At 39.6% G+C, this 23,192-nt stretch overlaps 1 protein-coding gene across 8 annotated transcripts in view; it reads left to right on the forward strand.

Annotated features, from left to right (window-relative positions):
* ATE1 (arginyltransferase 1) overlaps positions 1–23,192 on the forward strand; it is a 72,908-nt gene that overhangs the window by 39,323 nt on the left and 10,393 nt on the right. For 7 of the 8 annotated variants that reach the window (XM_033149513.1, XM_033149508.1, XM_033149512.1 and 4 more), the window contains one exon: positions 21,953–22,073. In XM_033149513.1, coding sequence (XP_033005404.1) covers positions 21,953–22,073 — 121 coding nt within the window. Of the gene's footprint in view, positions 1–15,192; positions 15,307–21,952; positions 22,074–23,192 lie in introns of those variants that run through there. The other variant, XR_004426641.1, reaches the window with a different exon arrangement.

Below are 23,192 nucleotides of genomic sequence, written 5' to 3' on the forward strand. Positions count from 1 at the left end.
ACATTCAGTTGGAAAATACAAACTAGTATACAACCTTCCCTTCCAACAATGATTTATGTTATCCTTCATCACCTTCACTTTTCTAAAAGAGATATAAAAATAATGGTGATAAACAGACCTATTTGATTTAGTAGGAGAACATAGAACCAAAGAATTGTAGAGTTGGGAGGTATCCTGAGGGTCATCTCTTCCATCTAGTGCAATGCAGGAATCTCAACTAAATCATCCATTACAGATGGCCATCCAACCTCTGCTTAAGAACCTCCAAGGAAGGAGAGTCCACCACCTCTTATGGAAGGCTGTTCCACTGTCGAACAGCTCTTTCTTTTGTTAGAAAGTCCTTCCTGGTGTTTAGTCAGAATCTCCTTTCTTGTAACTTGAATCCATTGGTTCAGGTCTTAGTCTCTGGAGCAGGAAAAAAGAAGCTTGCTCCATCTTCCATGTGACAGCCCTTTAGATATTTGAAGATGGTTATCATACATCTTCTCAGTCTCCTCTTTACCAGACTAAATATACCCAACTTCCTCAACCATTCCTGGGTCATGTTGGTTGCCCTCCTCTGCACACATTCCGGCTTGTCAATATCCTTCATAAACAATTCCACTTAATACTGTGCATAGAAGTGAGCAGGCCAGGATTGTCTGAAGGCTAAGCATTCCATTACTTTAATTGGACTTTGGAAGACTACTGCTACTGGCTGACAGTTAATGTCATTTCTTTATGACTCGCTGGCTTTCACATAAGGATGAGGCATGGATGTCTAGCACCAGTCAGGAAAAGCATCTTTGCTATCTGTAGATGGCAAATTGCCAACCTCAAAGCGCCCAGTGTGTTTAATTTACACATGCACTATGCATTTAGGTATTTATACATGCACTATGACACTGTACTGGTAATTTCAATGTATCTTGCATTATAATTAATTTCCCAGTAAGGTGATGATCCGGTGGAAAAGACTCCCATGATTGGCTCCACCCTCTTAGTTGTGATATTATTGTACATATTGCAAACATGGGATCAGAACAATGAGACTTAAGATTTATAGCAGTGTGTGTCAAGGCTTTGTGTCTGGTTCTTATACAGTATAGTTTGCTCTTTCTCTATAGCTTGGTTGAGTACTTTCCTGTAAGAAAGCAACAATAAAAAAATCGTATACAATGAACTATAGCCCAAACTTTAAGTTCCCATGCTTTTTATTCCAATGTTGTTCTGTCCCTTTACTACCCTGCTTTATATTCTTTTGGCTGGAAAATATATGGTTGTATGTGAACACCTTTTTGTTTTGTCCTTCATTAACCTTAAGCTTTTATATGAGTTGTCAAAAGATACTCATTTTGTTTTTTAAGCTCAGCTTCCTTGCCCTGTGGCATTTCTCAGGCTCTCTTGGCATGCACATTTTCATGCAAATTAGTTTCAATTTAAGCCCACAATGTCTTTACTTTGGCCAGCTGTCTGCTTTCTCAAAAACTTTTCCGTTGAGTCCGCAAATTTTAAAGAAGATATTCTTTGAAGTGTACAGTAGAACTAATAGCTTCTGAAAAATATGTTAATATCTCAGAATGTTTTAAAACTCTAGAGAATCTTCTATTACTTGAACAAGGTGTTTTAGTGGAAACTTCTTCCAGATTTGCATAAAAGCCACAGGAAATGTAATTATTTCAGTTGGTCCATTTCACTCTCCTGACATGGCTTGATATCAGATGAAGAGAGAACAGTAGAAAGGATTCCAAAATGTCAGAAAAGAAACAAGAGGCCAATTCATCTGTGATTAATCATTACGCTAAATACCTCTGATAGGCTGTGGTCATAAGCAGAAGGTATTTATTGTGCCGTGCTTGAGAACCAGTTTTCTGTGGTTAGGTTTTGAGGGATTCAGCAGCATTGAAAAATGGTACAGTAGTAGTCTGCAACTCCACATCCGCAAAGTCAAGCTTTGGCAGCCTAAATCCCCTGAGCTCTGGCTTTTTCACAGTTCCCTGGCTGTGGAATTTAGTTAACCTTTTTCAGTAAACTTGGCTTTGCTGCCTAAGCAGAAATGGAAAACCCAACAGGATGTTATTTAGCCACATTCTCTTGTGAGCCTACCACTATAACACTGAAAGGATTGCAGATTTCTTGCCAACCCCACACACAACGCAGCTGGCACTTCGCATCTTCCTGATGGATACTTTATTAGCCTCATTGTATTTTAGCTGATTTCAGATGACAGTCTGCTATTTGCTAAAGTAGTGATACTTATCAACAATGCCGGAGATCTATGATAGAGGCTTATCTAGAACTGACAGCTTTCTTTTGTGGTTGGTTGATATTTGTGGCATAATTCAAAATGTGTAGGAGCTAGTTTAAATTTCTTAGTGAGCAGAAGCAAACCCTTATGAGGCTAGAAAGAGGCTGTGGTGATGTGACATGATCCTGATTGATGACTTAATCTAGAGAAGTGTTACTCTTCTCAGAAACAAAATGAAAAATAAAAAAATTCCTTGCAGTAGCACCTTGGAGACCAGCTAAGTTTGTTTTGGTATGAGCTTTCATGTGCATGCACACTTCTTCAGATACACCTTCATGTATCTTCTTCGTGTATCTGAAGAAGTGTGCATGCACACGAAAGCTCATACCAAAAACAAACTTAGTTGGTCTCTAAGGTGCTACTGGAAGGAATTTTTTTATTTTTCATTTTGTTTCGACTATGGCAGACCAACACGGCTACCTACCTGTAACTGGAGCTCTTCTCAGAAAGTTAGGGCTAAAAGCTAGAGCTACAGCAACTGGGTTTAACATGTGCATTTTTCCTCCTCAATCTGAGTGCTAAGCACTATTTTAAAAAGAAAAAAAGTAATATTTGAAACAAAATCAGTACTAATAATCTTAGGTTTAGAGGAATATGTCTTATACTGTACTCTGTTTTGCAGGGTTTGATAAGAGTACAAGTTTGATTTATAATGAAGACGCACATGTAACACATTGCATTATTTGGTGGACGGGGTCAGACTATGTCACATTGAATTAGATATGGGTAATTTGCCGGTTCTAGTGATGGTTTATGAATGAGCTTCTATTATTTGTAAGATACTGGCCTGGTTCACACATTGCTGACAGTCAAACCTAGATAGTTCAGTAAAGACAGTAGCTTACTTTCTAAACTTTCCCAAACTCCCGCAAGGAGCTCACTGTTGCTTTACTCATGCCTGGTCCTTTACTGCAGAGCTTTGGCTTAGTGCATCATCCAAACCCAGGCTTGTGGTTAAGTTCTCTTCCAAAGTAACAATGAGCTGTAACTAAGAACAAACTTTAGTAGTTATTCTGGAGGGAGCTTGTCAATGAGGTGGGTTTGCATGGTACACTAAGATATACATTGGTTTAGCTCAGGGTATCAGCAAAATGACTAGGGAGGTGTGAAGTAACTGTGATCTCTTCTCCAGGAAACTGCACATTTGCTCTAGGTCAAGGTTTGGCTTGCTGCGGTGTGCTCACCAGACCACTGTCTTTATTGACCTATCTAGATTAAGCTGCTTCATTATGGATGCTTCAAATAGATGGAATGACAAGTAGCAATAGTCACATACGGCGGTTGATTTCTAGATGCTCTTCTCTCACCATGTCTTCAGGTAATCAGTGTGTCAATAAATGCAGAGCATATAATGCCGAGTACTTTGGCTTTTTATATATTCTGAAAAGCGACTCTTTAAAAATTTTGCATCACTTAAGATGAGCTGTTCTAAATGAAGCTTTGATGCTTCCTTTTCTTCGTTGAGTTTGTTAGCGGTGCCTTGGGTGGGGGCATATTTGTTCCAAAGATCCAATGCTGAGCTAGGGAACTCCCTACACTCAACACTAGCTGCTTTACTGTCTTGGGGATTCATTTTAGCAGACCCACAAACAATGTAAAAGAACTTCCAGAGCAACACTGAAAGAACATTGCATGCACAGCTATATATATATGTACTAATTAATACTGCACCACTTCTTTTTTTCCCTTTTAAGACTAAGGGAAGTAGATCAAAGAAATGTAAAAACTCAAAAGAGTTTCTATCTTCTTTGGTTTCTCTGTAACTCACATTTTATTTTGCATATTTCTCCCTGGCTGTTCAGTCTTGAAGGCTTTCCATAACTGCTGGGCCAAATAGGTCGTGCACCTGTGCAGAGCATGTGATAGGAATATTTTAGAGCTCCAGTCATAGAGTCATTTTCCCATTCCCTGTTGCAAGGAGATTGAGTGGCATGCGGAATGTGCTGTATTATGCCAAGTGAATTAAATAAAGCATAACAAGATCTAGCATGAAATTAAGCATTTTAAAATTATGATTTATAAACTAATGAGCTGAATCAGTTAAAAGTTTTTACTGCCCTTAACACTGGTTTTGTTGCATTTCTCAGGCAAACTGATATATTGTTAAGATCTGCCCCCCCCCCATTTTGCAGTAGAACAAATAAATTGTGTCTGAAAATGAGACCTTTGGAACTATGGGAATATATATTCTAGAGCAGGGGTCCCCAAACTAAGGCCCCGGGGGCCGGATGCAGCCCAATCGCCTTTTAAATCTGGCCCGCGGACAGTCCGGGAATCAGCGTGTTTTTACATGAGTAGAATGTGTCCTTTTATTTAAAATGCATCTCTAGGTTATTTCTGGGGCATAGGAATTCGTTCATATTTTTTTTTCAAAATATAGTCCAGCCCCCCACAAGGTCTGAGGGACAGTGGACTGGCCCCCTGCTGAAAAAGTTTGCTGACCCCTGTTCTAGAGCAATTAGAATGCCAAGCCTAAATTTCCCTTTTAAAGGAAGATTTCCTCTGAACAGTGTGGAGTTGGTGTTCAGAAGTATTGCTTTCTTCATTTACTTTGCGGGGGTCGGGGGGGGGAGGAATCCTCTGAGATCCTCTGTTACATTTGCTCCATGCTATTATTCCAACATGAGTACTGAAGAATTCAATTCACAAACCACTTTGCTGATGGTTCTCTCGCCCTGGAACCTGGAACTTACTTGCCCAAGAGCTTATGCATTGGCCTACAAGGGCTACTAAGACCTGCTGGAGCAGTTGAATGAATTCCTTTCCAGATGCTGCAAGCTGATTGCCTGGCCTGGGGAAACTGAGAACTAATCAGATACGGCAAATTTGGAGCAGCTGCAGTTGCTCTCTGTCACTTGCATCTAGTGCTAACAGAATGTCTTAAAAACAAGGTTTAAAGTTTAATGTTTTAAGTTTCACAGCTACTCTTTTAAAGACCACCTGCGTATTGTAAGGCATATTGCTGCTGACACTGTGATACTGATGTTACCTTTCAGTGATGGTTTCAAGGAACTCTGTTACTTATCACTAACAGCATTGTATACTGTGAAATGTGAGGCTCCACCTCTCCTATGAGTCGCATTCTCCATTTGTATTAGGAGGCAGCAGGATCAAGGAAGTTGTTGCTATTGATGACTGAGTGCATTGTTGAAAGCACTGTTGGTTACATGTTAACAGAAGCAAAAGGTAACTTTCAAGGGTAGAAGCAAAGCTCTCTCTTACATGCCCTCTCTCTAGAAAACATACTGTAGATGGCTTTCTTTATTTTTGATTTTTCCCTGCTTCCCAAGTACTTAAGTCAGGTCTCAATATAGCAGATTCCTAGCATGTGAGGTAGATGTATTAAACTGAGAAATAGTAACTTGCCCAAGTCCGCATAGTAGAAATTTTGGGTGGGATTCAGTGTAGCTCTAAGGAATTGGTGCCATCAGTGCAAGCATTTCTGCTTAGTTAACAGAATAAACCTCCCTGTGGAGCAGATTTGGGGGCGAGGGTGGGATAGGATGCAGAGGGAGGAAAGTCCTGGTGCACTAGCAGGAATCCCTGTGCACACCAAATTAATTGAATACTGCCCATAGTGAGCAAATGCTGCACTGCTTGCTGCTTGTTCATGTAAGGTTTGAATGTTCATATGTATAAGAGGCATAGGCAATCTCTACAGGAGTACTTTCCATTTCATTTCTTAAAACCTGTGGAGATGTCCCACTAAACCTTTTGCATTGTTCTGCCCACTTTGAGTGACAAGTCTTGCCAGCTTTGTGGCCAAAATCTGAGTTTCAGGCAATAAGGTTTGCAACACCTTGCAATAACTGTGAAGCATGATTATAGGTAATGAAAACATCTGCTTTCCATAGACATATACACTTAACTCTTTATTAGTGTTGGAAACTGTAATTTCCGCACTGCTCTGTATGCAAATAACATATGTTAATATACGTTTAAGTTAGACTAGATGGAAGTTTACATTCTGTGTCATGAAGGCAGTGCATTGAATATATATTAATATAAAATGTATAATGTTAATTTGTTAATAATATAACACATAATCAATTGAAATAATACATTAAACTTCCACTCTTCCATTTTTTAAAATCTTGGTGTGCTTGATTATAAGGTCAGTTGAGGGAGAAGGGAAGGGAAGGGGGTTAATAGCCGCTGAGTTATTAGGGGTGATTTGACTACTGCTGTCAAAGAGAGCTGCCAGAAAGATTAATTCCAGATTCCCATAACAAGCCCGAGACAAACTGTTCTTGAATGAGACACTAGGGAGAGTTTTATCATGTCTAATTCATGCTCTGGTGTAGTTACACACTCACTAATCACAGCAGAACACAAAGAAGATTGCCATGAATTAGATCAAAACTAGAGGGCAGCTCATATAATGGCTTGTGAGAGTGCTATGATTTACTCTGCCAAAGCATGCAGAGGGGTGTTTTTAGAAATGTGCCATTCATCTTATATAAATATAAATTATCTTTCCTGGAGCATCAGTTCTTTGTTGGGCAATCTCCCACTAGATTATATAGCCTACTTCACAAGAAAGAGCAGGACATTTCGTAGCCCTGACTGATGTTGTACTGAGAATGGCCTTCACTGTCCATGTTCTTGCATGATTGCAGTCCATAGACTCCACCCTCCCAGTTGCTCAGTACTTTTGTAGTTGGTCATAGCAAGTGTGAATTAAATCTAGAATGTGCCACATTTTGCAGCGCTAAAGTATTTTTCCACTTTACGGTATAGTAATTGATCTGTAGATAATCTCAGGAGACTTTGGTATTACTTTGAATAACATCAGGATCCTTAACATTTATACAGTACCGGGTTTTGGTGTATAAAGCCCTATACAGCTTGGGACCAGGGTACCTGAAAGATAATTTCATCCCTTATATACTCAGCTGAACATTGTGCTCTGCAGGTGAGGGCCTCTCACAGATACCATCTTATCAGGAGGTCCATTCCGCACAGTGTAGGAATTGTGCCTTCAGGGTTGTGTCACCTACCCTTTGGAATGCCCTCCCTTTGAATATTAGACAGGCACCGCTTCTGTTGCCTTTTTTGGCACCTACTGCAGATCTTTATCTTTAAGCATGCTTTTAAATGTGAAGTCTTTCCCAGTTTGCACCTGCATTTGAATTGTTTTTAGGATGATTTTAATGTGTGGTATCACTTGTTGTTTGCCACCCTCGGCTCCTTTGGGTGGAAGGGTGGGATATATATTTAATGGGGGGGGATGAAAATGTATATACCTATTACAGCAAAGGAGGGCTTAGAGAAGGCTTTGCCGTTGGCTACCCCTGGCCATATCAGCATGTAATAAAACTCTTCCATTGCAAGGACATTGCAGGAAATGCTGCATGTAAAATTGGGATAGCCATTGTTGATGACCATCATATCTAAAACTTTGTTCCTGTTCAAACATAACTTTTATTACTTTGAGTTGTCTGGAGAGTTGAGCTTAAAGCTGATTTAATTTAAATGGTGACTCTCTCCAGAGCATACGTAGGTTTTCTTTCCTGTCATTCACAGTGGTTACTCAGCAGGTTTTATCTTTACCTTTAACTACTTATTACCTCTGTTATATTAAAGCAGCTGGCTAAAAAGGATTAGAACAAATCCAAGGTGCATTTTTCCTCCATGCTGAAGTACCTGATACAATCTCTAATTGGATGAGAGCAGGGAAATTGCTGTAGGTGTTATTTCATAATATATTAGAGTAGCAGTTGAACCCATTCTGACACAATCAGCTTGTTTTGAAAGGAAAATGTCAGTAGCAATAACTGGGTGACTCCAAGATGTTAAACATTGCATAGAGCTGGGTAGGCTTCCACATGGTGCCTTGTCTCCAACAACAGCATCTAGAGTCCCACACGGTGTTGAAATGTTGTACAAAAAAAGCTGCCAAACAAAAGAACCAGTGGGGATATTAAGCATTTTATGCGTGTGCTGTTTGTCAAATAGTTTTGATGTTTGAAAGCCAAAAGGTTTTCAGTGCGTTCTTTTCATTGTGGCATGCCTTGTTATAGTGGAGAGGCTGGCAAATTCCCATCTTTGTTTTGTAAGCCTCAGAAGTTAGTTGCATAATTGTTATTACAAAAAATATAGCACTTGGGCTTCAGTACCACAAAGGAAGAACATAGAGCCTGGATTCAATCATCTGTTTTTAAGTTGTTCTAGAAAGGGTTGTCCAACACAAATATCCATGTCCCATTTTTCCATGTGCTGGTAACTATCAGGTTTGCTTTCTGTGTGTTGTGGACGGGCTTGCCTTTTAACACAGTCTGTAAGCTACCGTTAATTTGAACCATGTTAGATTGCAGATGCTTTCACAAATTCTTATGCAGCTGCACTACTACTGAACCCATTTCCAAATTGATGGTGCTGATTTTCAAAATCCTCATTGAGTATCAAACTCTTTGCTCACTGTGGTAAAATTCAGAGCCTTTTTTCTGGGTGTCTCTGCCAAATAAGACATGGTGGGTGATGATCACCACCAGAGAGAGGTATTGTCCTATTTCATAGAACGCTGTCTTTAAGGAGACTTGTTGGGCAACCTCATCATTAATGCTTTGATGCCAGTTAAACACAGTTGTGTTTTCCATGCTTTAAAAAGGCATTTTTAACAGTGAAGTGATTGGTTTGATGCTGCTTTTATCTGTTAAATGGCATCTTTTCTTCTTTTACGTTACTGGTTATATGATAGACTTGGTTTAAGATGCTGTATAAAAATGTATTTAGAAGGCAGAGCGCACATTTTTAAATAATTAAATGACGCCTCCTCAGGAAGTCATAGAACAGTTTTTTAAAAGATGGCACTGAAATTGGAAAGACCAAAGTCCGCCACTGACCAGCCCCTTAGATACCTTTTAGCTGCTCTTGAGACTGTGGTGGCTGTGTGAACTATTTTGCAGAGGATAGTCTTCTGTTTGAAGGGCTGTCCTGTCCATATTTGGCTGAAAGGGGACAACAGGGATCTTGAAGTTGCACATTGTCAGTTAGCAAACTCGATAGCAGACACAGCAGGTACATGCTTACAGTCCTTTCCGATAGGGGGGGAGATGCGTGATAATTTTATTCCATTGATTTCTAAATTATACACACACAGACACACGTTTCTGTTTGTCTTTTGGTGGCCACCCAACTTGAGATGCATCCCAAACTTCATCATACTGGACTGAATATTCCCCACACCCTAAAGCTTTTGCTGGAGGTTTTCTTGCTGTCTCTATTGTTACATTGCTGCAACACAGTTTACTATCTTACATTATATATATTTTAAAGTCGTTTCTGGATAAGCTAAAAACGTAGTGTTTATTTTTAGGAAAGCCATAGTGAAACAACTTTAAAATGTATACAATGTAAGCCAACAAAATGTGTTGTAGGAATGTAACAATAGGGAATATTTTCTGAACACGCTTGAGTAGGATTGAGCTCTGACAGGCTTGTTGCATTAACCCGCCCTTTTTCTTTCCAACAGTTTAAAGCAGGGGGGTGTTAATCTTCAGAAGCACAAAGGACCAGTTGGGGACAGAAAGCTAAAAATAAATTGATGAACAATTTGCACTTTATTAAATTAAATATCTGTACTGAAAATTGCGTAGTCTTATGTGAGGCATGCAGAAATTTTGGAGAAAGGGGTATTTCCCCCCCCACTAGCCCAATGTATTATATTGTTGAATAGTTCACATTTCATGTGAAATCATTTGATAGTAAGGAAAGCTCTAGTAAAAAGTCTTAGTTCATTGATACTAAATTCGTGGAATTACAACTTTTTTTTGCTTCTCTCTCACCCATGAATTCCCGGTGAAAATTGGTGGTGGCTGCTGCCCACTGGGACTGGTAGGGTGGAAGGCATGGAGGCCAACACTAGGTGGAGCAACAGTCAACTAATGCTAGTGTTGTCACCATCATCCTCTCTGCTGAAGGTAATATTGATACTAAAGAGGAGATAGCTGATAGCCATGGTCACAGTATATAAGGATGCAGGCAGGTGGGGCTTGCAGATAGCAGGCTGAGGTTGGTGGAGCAGTGTCCTGTTTGCCCTAATGGAACATCCAGTGGTTATAATCTATTTTAAGTATAATATATAATCTCTGCACATTGGTAAAACATCTCTTTTCCTAGTTCTAAGTAAAGGATTCTTAAACTGAAGTGGTACCTTTTTTAAACATATGATTTATTTTGGCGCCTTAAGCTGATCTACTTTCCTTCTGAAGCCATTTTATATACAACATTTCAAAATGTTTTGCAAAAATTAATAGCTTGTAAGTTTAGTATATCTTAAAAGAAGTTTAATATAGTAATATATCATACAAAATGTTAGGCATATTGGAACCAAAGTCTCAAAAGTATCGCATGCTGGGGTTTTTTTAAAAGCAGAATAAATTTGTGAATTTGCTGTTCAGTAATATGCTTTCCAGGGCACCAAGCATATGTGGTGGTATTCAGTTCCCTGAGTGGAAATGACTTAAAACAAGGAGACTTCCACTTTCTGCACTGGCTCGTTCCCACCTACCAATCTACTTCAAAGGGTTGGAGGTGCTCCAGACCAAATTATGTGTGTCAGTGCAAAGTGATTCTGCTGGGGAGGAAAGGAATGGGAACTACAGTGGTGCCTCGCAAGACGAAATTAATTCGTTCTGCGAGTGCTGTTGTATAGCGAAAATTTCGTCTTGCGAAGCACCAACGGGGGACGAGCGGTTTGACGGGAAAAAAATCGGGAAATTTTTCCGTCTTGCGAGGCAAGCCCATAGGAAAATTCGTCTTGCGAGACAGCCTTTCGCTAGCGAATGCCTTTCGTCTAGCGAGTTTTTCGTCTAGCGAGGTACCACTGTATAAGAGTTAGACCTTCTTTGTATCATGGATTCATTTTACAATGCACAGAAGCTACCGGTAAGACTTCAATCCTGCGTATTTTTACTTGGATGTAAGTCCCATGGAATTTGGTGAGGCTTACTCCCATGTCATTGTAGTTAGGATGCAGCCTAACCATATCAGAGGCACATGATATTTAAACAAAGATTAACCCGTTTTGTTTTATTTGACCCTAGTGAGTGTGTGCATACTTGTAATATTTGGTTTCTTACGAGAGCTCTTTTGATACCTGTCAGTCATTTGGACATTATTTAAGTTTTGGATAAACATTCAGATATCTTAACCTCAGTAGAAAATCCATAAACATTCTATTTCTGTCATCAGCAGTCTGGAGCTAAGGTACAAAGTCTGATGTAGACTAAATAATGTTTATTGGTCCTGTAGGGATTGTTTCATAATCTTTTCATTCCATTGTTTTAGCCCAGAGTGAAACATTAAAAGTTTTTACTTTTCTCTGGGCCTTGTAATTCTTAAGACAAATTATTCAGTAGTGACCTTTTTGATAGTGTGATGATAGATTGTTTATAATTCTTCCTGTTAAAGCTCCTGAAAGATTTCAGCAAGTTCTCACTTTAGATAACTTTAGGTCTTTTATAAGAACCTATTGTCTGATAGTCTCATAAATATGGGACATATTTATTACTTCAAGGTAAGCCCATTTAGCAATAAGCCATTGGGATGTCTCACTCCCCCAGCTCTCTCTGGAATATCTCAAAACTTTTTGTAGGATATGTTCTGTTCCACTTCATTCATGATGTGTGTCCAAAATCTTCTATCTTTCCCAGTTGCTTTCGGCTCTCAATCAGTAAAAGGAGGTTGTATAATTCACTGCCTTACAGAATTATAGAGAGGAATACAATTTTATTTTATTTTTGCTTATTACATTTCTGTTGAAGCAGTGATAATCCAAATGATTGCTTTGAAGCTTTCCCCCATTATACATAATGGACATTTGGCTCCATACCACAACCAGCATCAAGAATGTACAAAAACCCTGAATGTATACAGTAACTTTATTTCTCCAAGTTCATGTATTATCAGAGTGAGTACCAAGCCTGACTTGGCAGAATATTACTCTTTTCTGCATATTTTTTGAATATTTCCAGCTGAGGTTGTTCAATTTTTTTTGTTAAGCAGTTTAGATCAGTTATTTTCAATCTGCCAGTGTTGTACAGTGGTTAATATCAAACCAGGCCTATGGAAACAAAAGTTTCAAATCTTCACCCTGCTGTGAAGCTTTGGCCAAACCCATGGTTTGAAGTTGACTTACCGGTATCTTGAAATGGAGTACCGTATTTTTTGCTCCACAAGTCGCACTTTTTTCCTCCTAAAAAGTAAGGCGACATGTCTGTGCGTCTTATGGAGCGGATGCATGATCCCTGGAGCTGCATTGCCCAGGGACCAAAAGAAGATTGAGCTTTTTCCTTTACAAAGAGAGAAGGAGGTGTTGAAAGGCTGCCGCTTTACAGCTGATCAGCAAGAGATTGGGGAGAGAGATAAGGTGGCTGGCTCCCTTTCTGCAGAGGAGGCTGTTGGTTTCCCCAGCGACATGTGACTGGCTGATTAGAATATCTGTCTGGAAACTGTAGAAAGGGCTTTGAGCTGATCCTTTTGCAAATGGGTCTTTTCTCCTTTGCAAAAGCAGCAGCACAACAACTTTGAGCTGCTCTTTTTGCAAATGGGGCTTTTCTTCTTCCAAAAGAAGATGCACAACTTTGAACTGATCCTCAAAAGGGGGGGGCTTTCCCCCTTTCCCCCTCAAAAAAATAGGTGCGTCTTATGGTCAGGTGTGTCTTATGGAGCGAAAAATATGGTATATGACTGATCAGATCCAGGCTCAATTTCCCTGTCTGATTACCGTATTTTTCGCTCCATAGGACGCTCCGGACCATAGGGCGCACCTCGTTTTTAGAGGAGGAAACCAGGAAAAAAAAAAATATTTTTCTGGTTTTCCTCCTCTAAAACCCATGGGTTCTTTTGAGAATCAGCTCAAAGTTTTGCAGCTTTTTTTTGCAAAGGGAAAAGCCCTGTTTTTTGAGGATCAGTTCAGATTTGTGCAGCTTTTGTAAAGGGGGAAAAGCATTGCTTACAAACCAGTAAGCACCAGTACAAACCAGTACAGACCAGTAAGCACCAGCAGGTAATAGGAAGCAAGAGGAAAGCAAACCAGTACAAACCAGTACAGACCAGTAAGCACCAGTACGCACCAGCAAGTAATAGGAAGCAAGAGGAAAGCGAACCAGTACAAACCAGTAAGCACCAGTACAAACCAGTACGCACCAGTACAAACCAGTACAGACCAGTAAGCACCAGCAAGTAATAGAAAGCAAGAGGAAAGCAAACCAGTACTAACCAGTAAGCACCAGTAGGTAATAGGAAGCAAGAAGAAAGCAAACCAGTAAGCACCAGCAAGTAATAGAAAGCAAGAGGAAAAGTAACAGAAAGCCCCAAATGGCTGAAAAACTCAATTTCCCAGGATCCTCAATTTCCCAGGATCCTACGGTGCAAGGGGCCTGGGCGGGGCAGGAAGGAAGCTAGCTCCCTTATCTCCCTCCCCAATCTCCTGCAATCAGCTGTTGAGCGGGTTCCTTTCAACACTCTCTTTCCTTCTTGTTAGCCTTTAGCTCTTTCTAAAACAGAAAGCAGGATCTGCCTTTCCTCCCTGGGCAATTTGGCTCCAGGGACCATGCATTCGCTCCATAAGACGCACAGACATTTCCCCTTACTTTTTAGGAGGAAAAAAGTGCGTCTTATGGAGCAAAAAAATACGGTATGCTCTGGGATCATTTTGGGCTGTCCTGAAACTAAAAGATGGGTCAGTGGGGGGAAGAGACCACATGCAATGTCTTTGGAGGAAGGGAAGTGTTAAAATGTAATAAATAAAAACTTGCATTCAGATCAAGTTGAGTTATTTTGCTCTGTCTTTGTTTGCCACTGGAGATCTGGAACTAGAATTTTGTAGAAGTCAGGTTTTTTTAAAAATCTGAATAATAAAAGATTTGAATGTTAACATATAGTTAAGGCAAGATTGCTAACAAGAAGCCACCCTGAGCTTTGCTTTATTATTGGTTACATTTGTATCCCACCTTCACTTAAAAATGCCCAAGGCAGCTAACAACTATAAAACCCACTATAAAGATAACTAAGCAAATAAGCAATGTTCCAATAAAAATAAGATAAGCGCATATAACAAAAGTTGCCAGTTTTGATCAGGCTAATTTAAAATTTGAGGAAAGTAAATAAGCATGCTAAATATATTCAAAGCCACACTGCTGGTCCTTTAAAATTAAGTCTACAACGAGGCAACTTGTGTTCTTTGTTTTCAGAGCCAATAGGTCACAAAGCAATGGCATAGTTTTCTCTGAGGTCCATATCTTCCTAGCAGGCAGAGTGGGGTGAAGGGGACCCTCTGGGGAAGACTGGCTTTCATTATATGTTCAGACTCTACCCCAAGCCGAATTTAAAAGATCCTTGATACTAGATGAGTTTACAGCTTTCTGAAATGAAATGTAAATTATGTGGATTTGTAAGAAATTCACTTGGGGAAGAAGCAGTTCAGAGTCATGCAATATATAAAACTGTGAAGGATAGGCTGAAATTGGGGTGGAGGATCCTAATATGCTTGCTAAGAATAGAATTTGTGTTGTGGGGGAAGTTCCTTTTGGGGATGTTTACAGCTCATAGATCAGACCGCCAAAAAAAAAAAATTTTTTTTTTGAGACCTTATTGGAGGGAACTTCCTACCCCAGCAGGACAAAATGACCTAACAGGTCTTTTCCAGCTCTTGTTTCAGTGTTTTCTATTAAGACTGTTTTTACACAAAGTTCACATGGCAGTCACTGATACTTTTTGTAAGCTTGTAAAAGGCCAGTGTATCCCTACAAAAACCAAGAATGTTTATATCTGTTATAGGCAATACACTTTAAAACAACTTTTAGAAGCCTGTTGTTTCATTTCTAGTGCACAGTTCAAATTCTTCAAGTCAACGTGCTTCACATATAATAGCTGTTTTCGCTTCTTATTCTTGGGCACAGCTTGTTAGGGTTCTCCGGAGAGCTAGTGAAAATTGAATAGTCCAGTGGTGTCTACCCTGCTAGAGAGAAAAGGAAATGAGAATTTCTACACTATCAGATTTCTCCCAAGAAGAGGTCAGTTTGGCAGAAACAGGATTAATAGCAGCGTCTTCAAAACAATAGGGAATCTGTCTACCTTTCTTTCACATTGCCGTTAGCATTTTGCCCTTTTATACAAAATCTGTCTGTACATGTTCTTAGAGAACATTAATGGTGCACAATGATGAAAAATGCTCTATTGGGGTTCTAGTAGGCTATGTTTATGCTAATACTACTAAGAATCATTGCATCTTAAGAAGTTATCAGGGAAGCTGCTTAATCGGTTTTAGGTGTCTTCTCACTCACCCACCCCAGGACACCTACCATGTTATTGGATTGTATCCAGCAGTGCCACTCAGCTGATGATAAGGTTTCTGTCACTAGTTTGGATCCATTTGGATCCAGGAGAAGTGTAGCCCTGTTAATTCTCCTGGACCTCTTGACCTCTTATCACCTTTCAGTATAGCTACCATGGTATCCTTAAGAAACTTAAAAGTACAGCAGTTCTCCTCCTCCATGAAGACTGGGAGACTGCTGCTTGGTTCCATATCATTTATGCTCCACATTTCCATTTGTCTCCCATGTGACTCAACATCCATGCAAAACTACTGATATCCAGAGACGCTGTGAAGCATGCTGTACTTACTTGGCTGTAGCTTTCTGTGTTTGGGATTGATCATGAATACATTGGCAAGATAAGATCAAACCTAACAAAGTGGAGTTGGGAATGCGCTTCTAAAGGATAAAGTTTATTTAAAGGATAAAGTACTCGGATCCTGACCACTGTTTGGAGACCAGAGTATTGTGGAACTGAAGGACTTTTTACCATTTGAGTGTTGTGAGCCATTCCTGGACAATGATAACTTCCCCACACTTATCCATGCTCTGGTAACCTCCAGATCAGAGTTTGTGTGACTGTAGTATGTGTGCCCTCATAAGATTGAGGGCAGAAGAAGAAGGGGACGACAGAGGACGAGATGGTTGGACAGTGTTATAGATGCAACCAACATGAATTTGACGAAACTCCAGGAGGCAGTGGAAGACAGGAGTGCCTGGCGTGCTCTGGTCCATGGGGTCATGAAGAGTTGGACACGACTAATCGACTAAAACAACAACAGTGTGTGTCAGAGGCAGCCTGGCTACCTTTGAATGCTGCTTAAAAGCCTATTAGCTCAAATTACAGCTGCTGGACTTTCATCTGGGATTGACCAATGAGAGCAGGTATTTCAAATGGATTTTGCCCCCAAAGTTGATGGACACTGCCATTTGAATGGTGTGCATGTACCACATCTTGTGATTGGATATGCAGGTCTTACTTAGCCCCCCCCCCCCTTCAATATTTTATTCAAGTTGGCACCCCTTCTTCCTGGCTATCCTGGAAGAGGATTGGGACAGGAGAAACGGTCAAGCCTGGCACTTAACTGGGTCTTGTTGAGGCTCTTACATGTGTACCACAAAGTTATCATTTTAGCATTAAATGTGAACAAAGCCACTGAGTTAATTTTAAAAAATGCTATTTTATGCATAAAGTTGCAGTGGTGCCTTCTTGTGCAGAAAAAAAAATGTTAAGATGATCCTCAGTTTTAAAATATTTAAATAATTACGTGGCTATGCTAATTGTGGTAGGTGGATCTGTTTAACATAGGAGTTCATCGAATGACCAAATCACTTTTGGACTGGATAGTTGGATCATTGTTTCAGCTGCATGCATACAGACTCCCAGCAGATCACAGCTGACGATTTGCCAGATACGCACACTAAGCTGTGCGACTTACTGGAGGTGTGTGAAAAAATTTAGACAACACTCTCACTAGGAGAGAATGAAAGGTAAAAGAGAAAATGTGCTAAATGACTTTTTGAAATGCTTCCCAGCCCCCGGTATAAACTCTGAACTGGAAGCAACTTAACAGCTTTTTGCTTTTTTTTTTTAAGAGAGCTTGCCGTTTAAGATATTCAAGATTTTAAAAGCAAGAGCTAGAAAAATGACTAGGATGCGCCAGAAAACTAAAGCATGGGGAAATAAAGAGGATGTCTGAATGATGGCCCAGTTTAGCTATTAGGAGGAGCCTATGGGCTTGCATGCTGCTGCTGCCGCCGCCCCTGCTGAGTCTTCCTCTTCTCACCTATATTAATTCCACCTTCTCTGCTCTGGGTAGCAGTAATTGATTGCACTGATTCAGACATAAAACTGAACCTTTCAAGTTCTCTATGCATGTAGGCATTCCCATGCAGACATCCATACGTAATGCATGAATGTCAGCAGCACGGCTACTGGGTGCATCACCATTCTGTACATAATTTCTCCTTTATGGAATGCATGCCTGAAGGGGGCTATCATCTTTGTTGTTTCTGATTCGGCTCCTTTATTATTATTATTCTGTGTGGTACAGTCTAAACACAGTTTGTGAAAACAAGAGTAGCAGAACTCACTTGCAAAGCACTCTCCCTGGGGGTGGATAATACCTATCTCTGTTTATGCAATGAAATCAGGGAGCAAGGGTCTGCTGTAGTACTTCGCTGCTGGGATTCCATTGGTGTTCCCTTTCAAGGAAAAGGCTGAATTTAATAAACGTTTAGGCTGGCTCATTTTCTCTCTCTCTCTGTCTCTCTCATATGACGGCGCTGCCTTTGCCTTAATGCATTGCTGTTGATAATTTGGGGTTATTTTGTTTATGTAATGTTAGGGCTCCTCTTCTAAGCAGCTGGCTGGAAACTGAGATGAAGGCTGCCTTAATTCGCTTTTAATAAAAGATCAATGGGTTATTGTGGAAAAATAGAACACAGATGTACACTTTACCTGATAAAAGAATTAAATGTGTGTTTAACCTTTTCTGTTTGTTCTGTGCTACTGGTACTTGACCTTCTTTGTTTTTTTGAAACTATTATCTTTCCTTGGAGCTTTTACTTTTCATATTTGGCTTAGTCTGTGAAAACAAACTGTGCTGATGCTCCTTCATCTCAAATACTCACCAAATCCCTCAGATTTTCCAAAATATTTAAAAAGTAAATCTTCAGACTTAAGTTTCATTAAAACCTTTGGCCTTGCCTTGGAACAGAAGTCCAGAGATTGGATTTAGCACAGAAACTTGAACACAAAGCAAGGCAGAGTGAGAATACTTCAATTAAGGAACCTTATGGCAGAGTTGCCAAGCATGCCTCCAGAAGTTTCCAATAAAAAAATACAGCCACGCTTTACATTGGCCTGAATTAATGTCATATGTAAGTGTTTTGCTTTCAGTGTATCTTTTACAGTAGGGAACTAGTGACGAGAGAGTATGGTTGAATTTATTTTTGGGGTGGGGTTGGGTGCATTGCACCGCAGGAGCACAGCAGGGGAGAAGAGGGAAAACAGGGCAGCAGAGAAATGACCACTTTATGCAGTCCTGGTTAAAATATACCTCCCTTACAAAACAAGGATAGGCTAGTGTTATGGTGGGTATTGGGAACCTCTGCACGATTCCACATTCAGTACTGTACAACCCAAACTACAGATTTGTTCAGGGTACTCTTACCTTTTGCCTCAGATAGAAACATTTCCCTCTCTTACTGACTGTGCATCATGAAATGAGAAATAGACAAACTCCATCTTTCCTAATATGTGGGCAGCAGATGTGTTAGTTTGTTCAGTTCGATTCTGCAACAGTTAGTATATCATTACCGTTTTAATGGATATTCTAGTTAAATTATTATTATTATTATTTATTGTATTTTATCCTTCTAAATTGGTTTGGGTTTCCTGGTTACGTGAAACTGTGAATAAATCTAGTAAACAAAATTAAATACTTAGGATACTTTGAGAACCATTTGAGAAAAGAGCTACTTTATTGTGTTATATCACATTGATAGTGGAATACACAGATTATGCCCAATAACCATGCAGCTGTATTACCGTGACCACTGTTTGGAAGTGTAATGTTGCATTTTCATTTTGCTGTTGGGGCACGGGGGAACCCAGCCATGTTTAATACTTGTACATAATGAACGGCTTCCATAGCCAAGTGCGGGTTTCGATGTGCCACTGTAAATGTCCGTAACATGGACTCAGGTTTCTAACAGCCATCACATGATGAAGCTGGTGTGAGACTAGGCCCTGACTGGGGACTACATCTTTGTGATCTCTCATGATGGAGAATGGAAAAAAAGAAAATGTGGGGCAATAGGCTGACAGCATTTCAAAGCATTTTATCTTTGTTCAAAAGTTTAAGCCTCTACCTGTAGTGTAGGGAACATTGTTTGAACGCAATAATGAAATTTAATTTTGTTAGAAATACAGTACTTTCATGTATAACTTGAAGGTTTCATAACCCATGGTTTGAAGTTGGTTAGTTTCAACAAACCATTCAACAAGTTTATCCTGTTTGCATTGACAAGCTGCAATTAATAAAAAGCAGAATTCCTCCTTGTGGCCGTGTTGAAGGCGAAGGGAGTGCTTTCCAATGAATGCTGCAACTCATTCGCATAACGCCAAACCATGATTTATGTTTTATGTGAAATGACCAGTGGGTAAAGTTGCCATTGGTCACTTAAATTCAGCGGAAAGCACATTTTTATACCTTAAACAAGCCTTTCTCAACTTTGAATCCCCAGATACTATTGAACTACAACTCTCACCATCCACAGTAAGCATGACCAATAATCAGGGATGGTGAAGTTTGTGCTCTCAACAACATCTGGGGACCAGGTTTTGGGAAGGCTGCCTTAACAAAAACAGAGTTCTTTGTAGCAGGATAAAAGAGCAGGGAATATGATTCAGTAGTTATCACTCTGTGTGTGTTTGTGTGTAATATGACACAAAGGACAGTTAAAAGGGGGGGTTCTATTTTTTTCTACCCACATGTCATATGTGAGATTATTGCTTAATATCTTTTTGCATCTATGTGAAATTCTCCAGTTCTGCAAGAAAATAGTAAAGTGTTAACCTGGAGAAGAAAGTAAACAAGATTTGTTTGTGGTATTTAATGCAGAAAAAATCCTGATGTTTTGGAAGTTGCATAACCTATTGCAGCTTCTTCAATATTTATTTTTTGTTTAGTCATCTTCCCCCCAAAAGCAGAGAATAAGAAATCCAAACAGCCATTCTTTTAAAAAGCCACATTTCTATTAAATTTACTCAGCTTTATCCACAGAGCTTTAACAGGAGCCAGGAGTCTGTGTATTGTTTCAGAGTACTTGTACATAGCACTGGGGCAGCAATACATGCATGTTTTGGAAAGTTCAGTTTTCTTTCTTTCTTTCTTTCTTTCTTTCTTTCTTTCTTATCTTTAGAAAACAGCCTTTCACATTTCCTGTATAAACTGGTCATCATACAGACATTTGATTTGTACACTATTCACCTTCTCTAGATTTGGGTGGCTAACCTGACTGCAGTACAAAATAAGGGTTCTTCACAAATTGCAACTCCAAGAATAATTTTCAAAATGTTTACTATAACTCTGAAGTGGTGAGGTGTGTGGCAAACTCATGATTTGAGACAATCATGCACTCTTCGTAGAAATAGTGTATTCATGCACAAAGGTAATGCCCATATTGAAGGCAGGGAGCAATATGTCAAGAAGCTGTAACTTTAAATAAGTGGTTAAGCTGCTCAGTGTTAATATGTAAGTAAGAAAACCAGTTTTGATGATTCTGGAAGTAATCTAAATGCGGCCAGACAGTTACCACCACCACCCCTTACATTAAAAAGCATTGCATATTTGTTAGATATTTTCATTGCAATACAAGTGTCCCAAGATCTCTCTGACTTTGTCTTTCTAAAATAACTTTTGTTTCTGTTCCTAGTCCTTTCAGCTAGAAATCAACTAGTTAGAAATTAAGCTAGGTGATCTACAGTGAGACTTATTTGTTCATTCTCAAATTGTTGGCATCCATCTGTCTCGAGAGACAATGGAGTGTGTCTCCGGAGATGGAGTCAAACCGCTGCAGTAGCAGCAACAAAATGACTTCTCTGGGGCTTAAGCCTGGGCAGTGTGTATAGAGGTTCTGGGCCACCCAAACAGCAAAGCCTGTGCTTGGCATCACTGATGTAGTCCAAAAGAAAGCAGAACGATACAGTGACACCAGGTTGGTTGCAGGAGTTGCTGGAAGGAGGTATACAAAGCACCATCCAACTATCTTAGCGACTCCGCTCTGGATTTGTATAGGGCTTTACTCCTTGGCATTTACTTTTCCTGAAGATACCCCACAAGGCAGCAAAGGTTTTAGGATGAGAGTTTTCCTTCACGTAGATGAGCTCCCTTCCCGGGTTGAAGAGCCCCATCTGCCCCTGTTCTCAAAATTACATTTCAGTTAACAGTACATTAGATTATTCTGTTTGAAGGATTATTGAGCTAGGTGCTCCAAAAGATTAAGCAGTCATACAAGTTTATTTTAACGTGCTTTGTGTATCAATGGTTGTATTCATTCAGGAAAAGAGAAAAAATGCCATTGATTGATTAAATTAACGATACAGCTAAAATGTTAATTGTAAAAGATAAAAGAGTGTGAAGAGATCTTAACCACCAAACCTGAACAAACATGCTTGAGAAATAGTGTGTCCATCTCTGTTTTTTTGGGTGGATTATTTTGTTTAGGATTTTCTATTGCTAACTATAAACTTTATTCTGGACCTAAAAACATTTGGAGTTCTGTTTGGATTTTTGATTTTTAATAACATACCACTTATTTCTTCTCCATTTTCTCCTAGGGCCAGTACAGACCATCTGACTTGTTGTGTCCAGAGACATATATCTGGGTACCTACTGAACAGTGTCTGCCTTCTCTTGAGCATTCAAAATATTGTCGCTTCAATCAAGACTTAAAAGCAGGTAGGTATATAATTTACATCCTTTGCATATACTGTAAGATATTAGACTATAAATCAGGCATCCCCAAACTCGGCCCTCCAGATGTTTTGGGACTACAATTCACATCATCCCTGACCACTGGTCCTGTTAGCTAGGGATGATTGGGGTTGTAGTCCCAAAACATCTGGAGGGCCAAGTTTGGCCATGCCTGCTATAAATGCTAAACATTTGAATGTACATTGTGTCCCATGGCTAAAGAGACATTGTTAGCATCTTCCATGTATTCATTTATTCAGTCATTTTAATTGGCTAATTCCCACTCTCGTAGAGTCCATTTAGTTACTAAATAGTGTATAAGTTGTCCCTTTTAAGTCATCCAGCACACTTAAGTGTTCCATACATTCACCAGAAACCAGTGTTCAGAAAGTATAGTAAGTAGAGAATTCCCACCCCCACAGAAAACAAACAAATAAGTTGACTTTTCAGTGTAAATGGACTTCGGATGCATTTTTATTCCCCAGTTTGCATGAATGGTGCCTCTACACAATGGGAATTTTTGTGTGTGAAATATGCTCTTCCCTGCCACCATTGCACTGTTCCTGATGAATATTTGAACAATCTCATGGTATTTTCAGTACAATACCACCTAACGTATAGGCTATGAAAGGCTATACTTGCACCCTAAAATGTGCTCTTGGTTTGTTGTTTTGATGTCGTCCTAGACACTGTTCTTCCGACAAAACCTTTAATGTCTGTGTCGATCATGGTACTGTGTTCTATATTATTTTGGTGTAAAAACAAATTAAAAAATCATGTAAACATGAAAACACATGTTTGAATAACATTATCCAGAAAAATATGAATATGCTGCACTTCCTGCCGTCAAACCAAAGTGTTGTTTATCATGAAATCTGGGTTGAGTGACACCATGTATAGAGAGCGCCTATCATGCTTCAGTTGATATGTAAAATCTGGATCTATTATGAAGTGAAAACTTTTTGGCATAGCATTACAGAACTTGAGAGAGAAGCTTGAAAGTTATTACAAATTGAAAAATGAATGGGTTCAAGGTACGCAATTTTTCAAGTTGCCCTTCCCTAAGAAAGAAAGGAAAGTTGTGCTGTTTTAATAGATATGCTT

Source organism: Lacerta agilis, chromosome 5, assembly GCF_009819535.1.
Source record: "Lacerta agilis isolate rLacAgi1 chromosome 5, rLacAgi1.pri, whole genome shotgun sequence".
Classification (NCBI taxonomy): Eukaryota; Metazoa; Chordata; class Lepidosauria; order Squamata; family Lacertidae; genus Lacerta; species Lacerta agilis.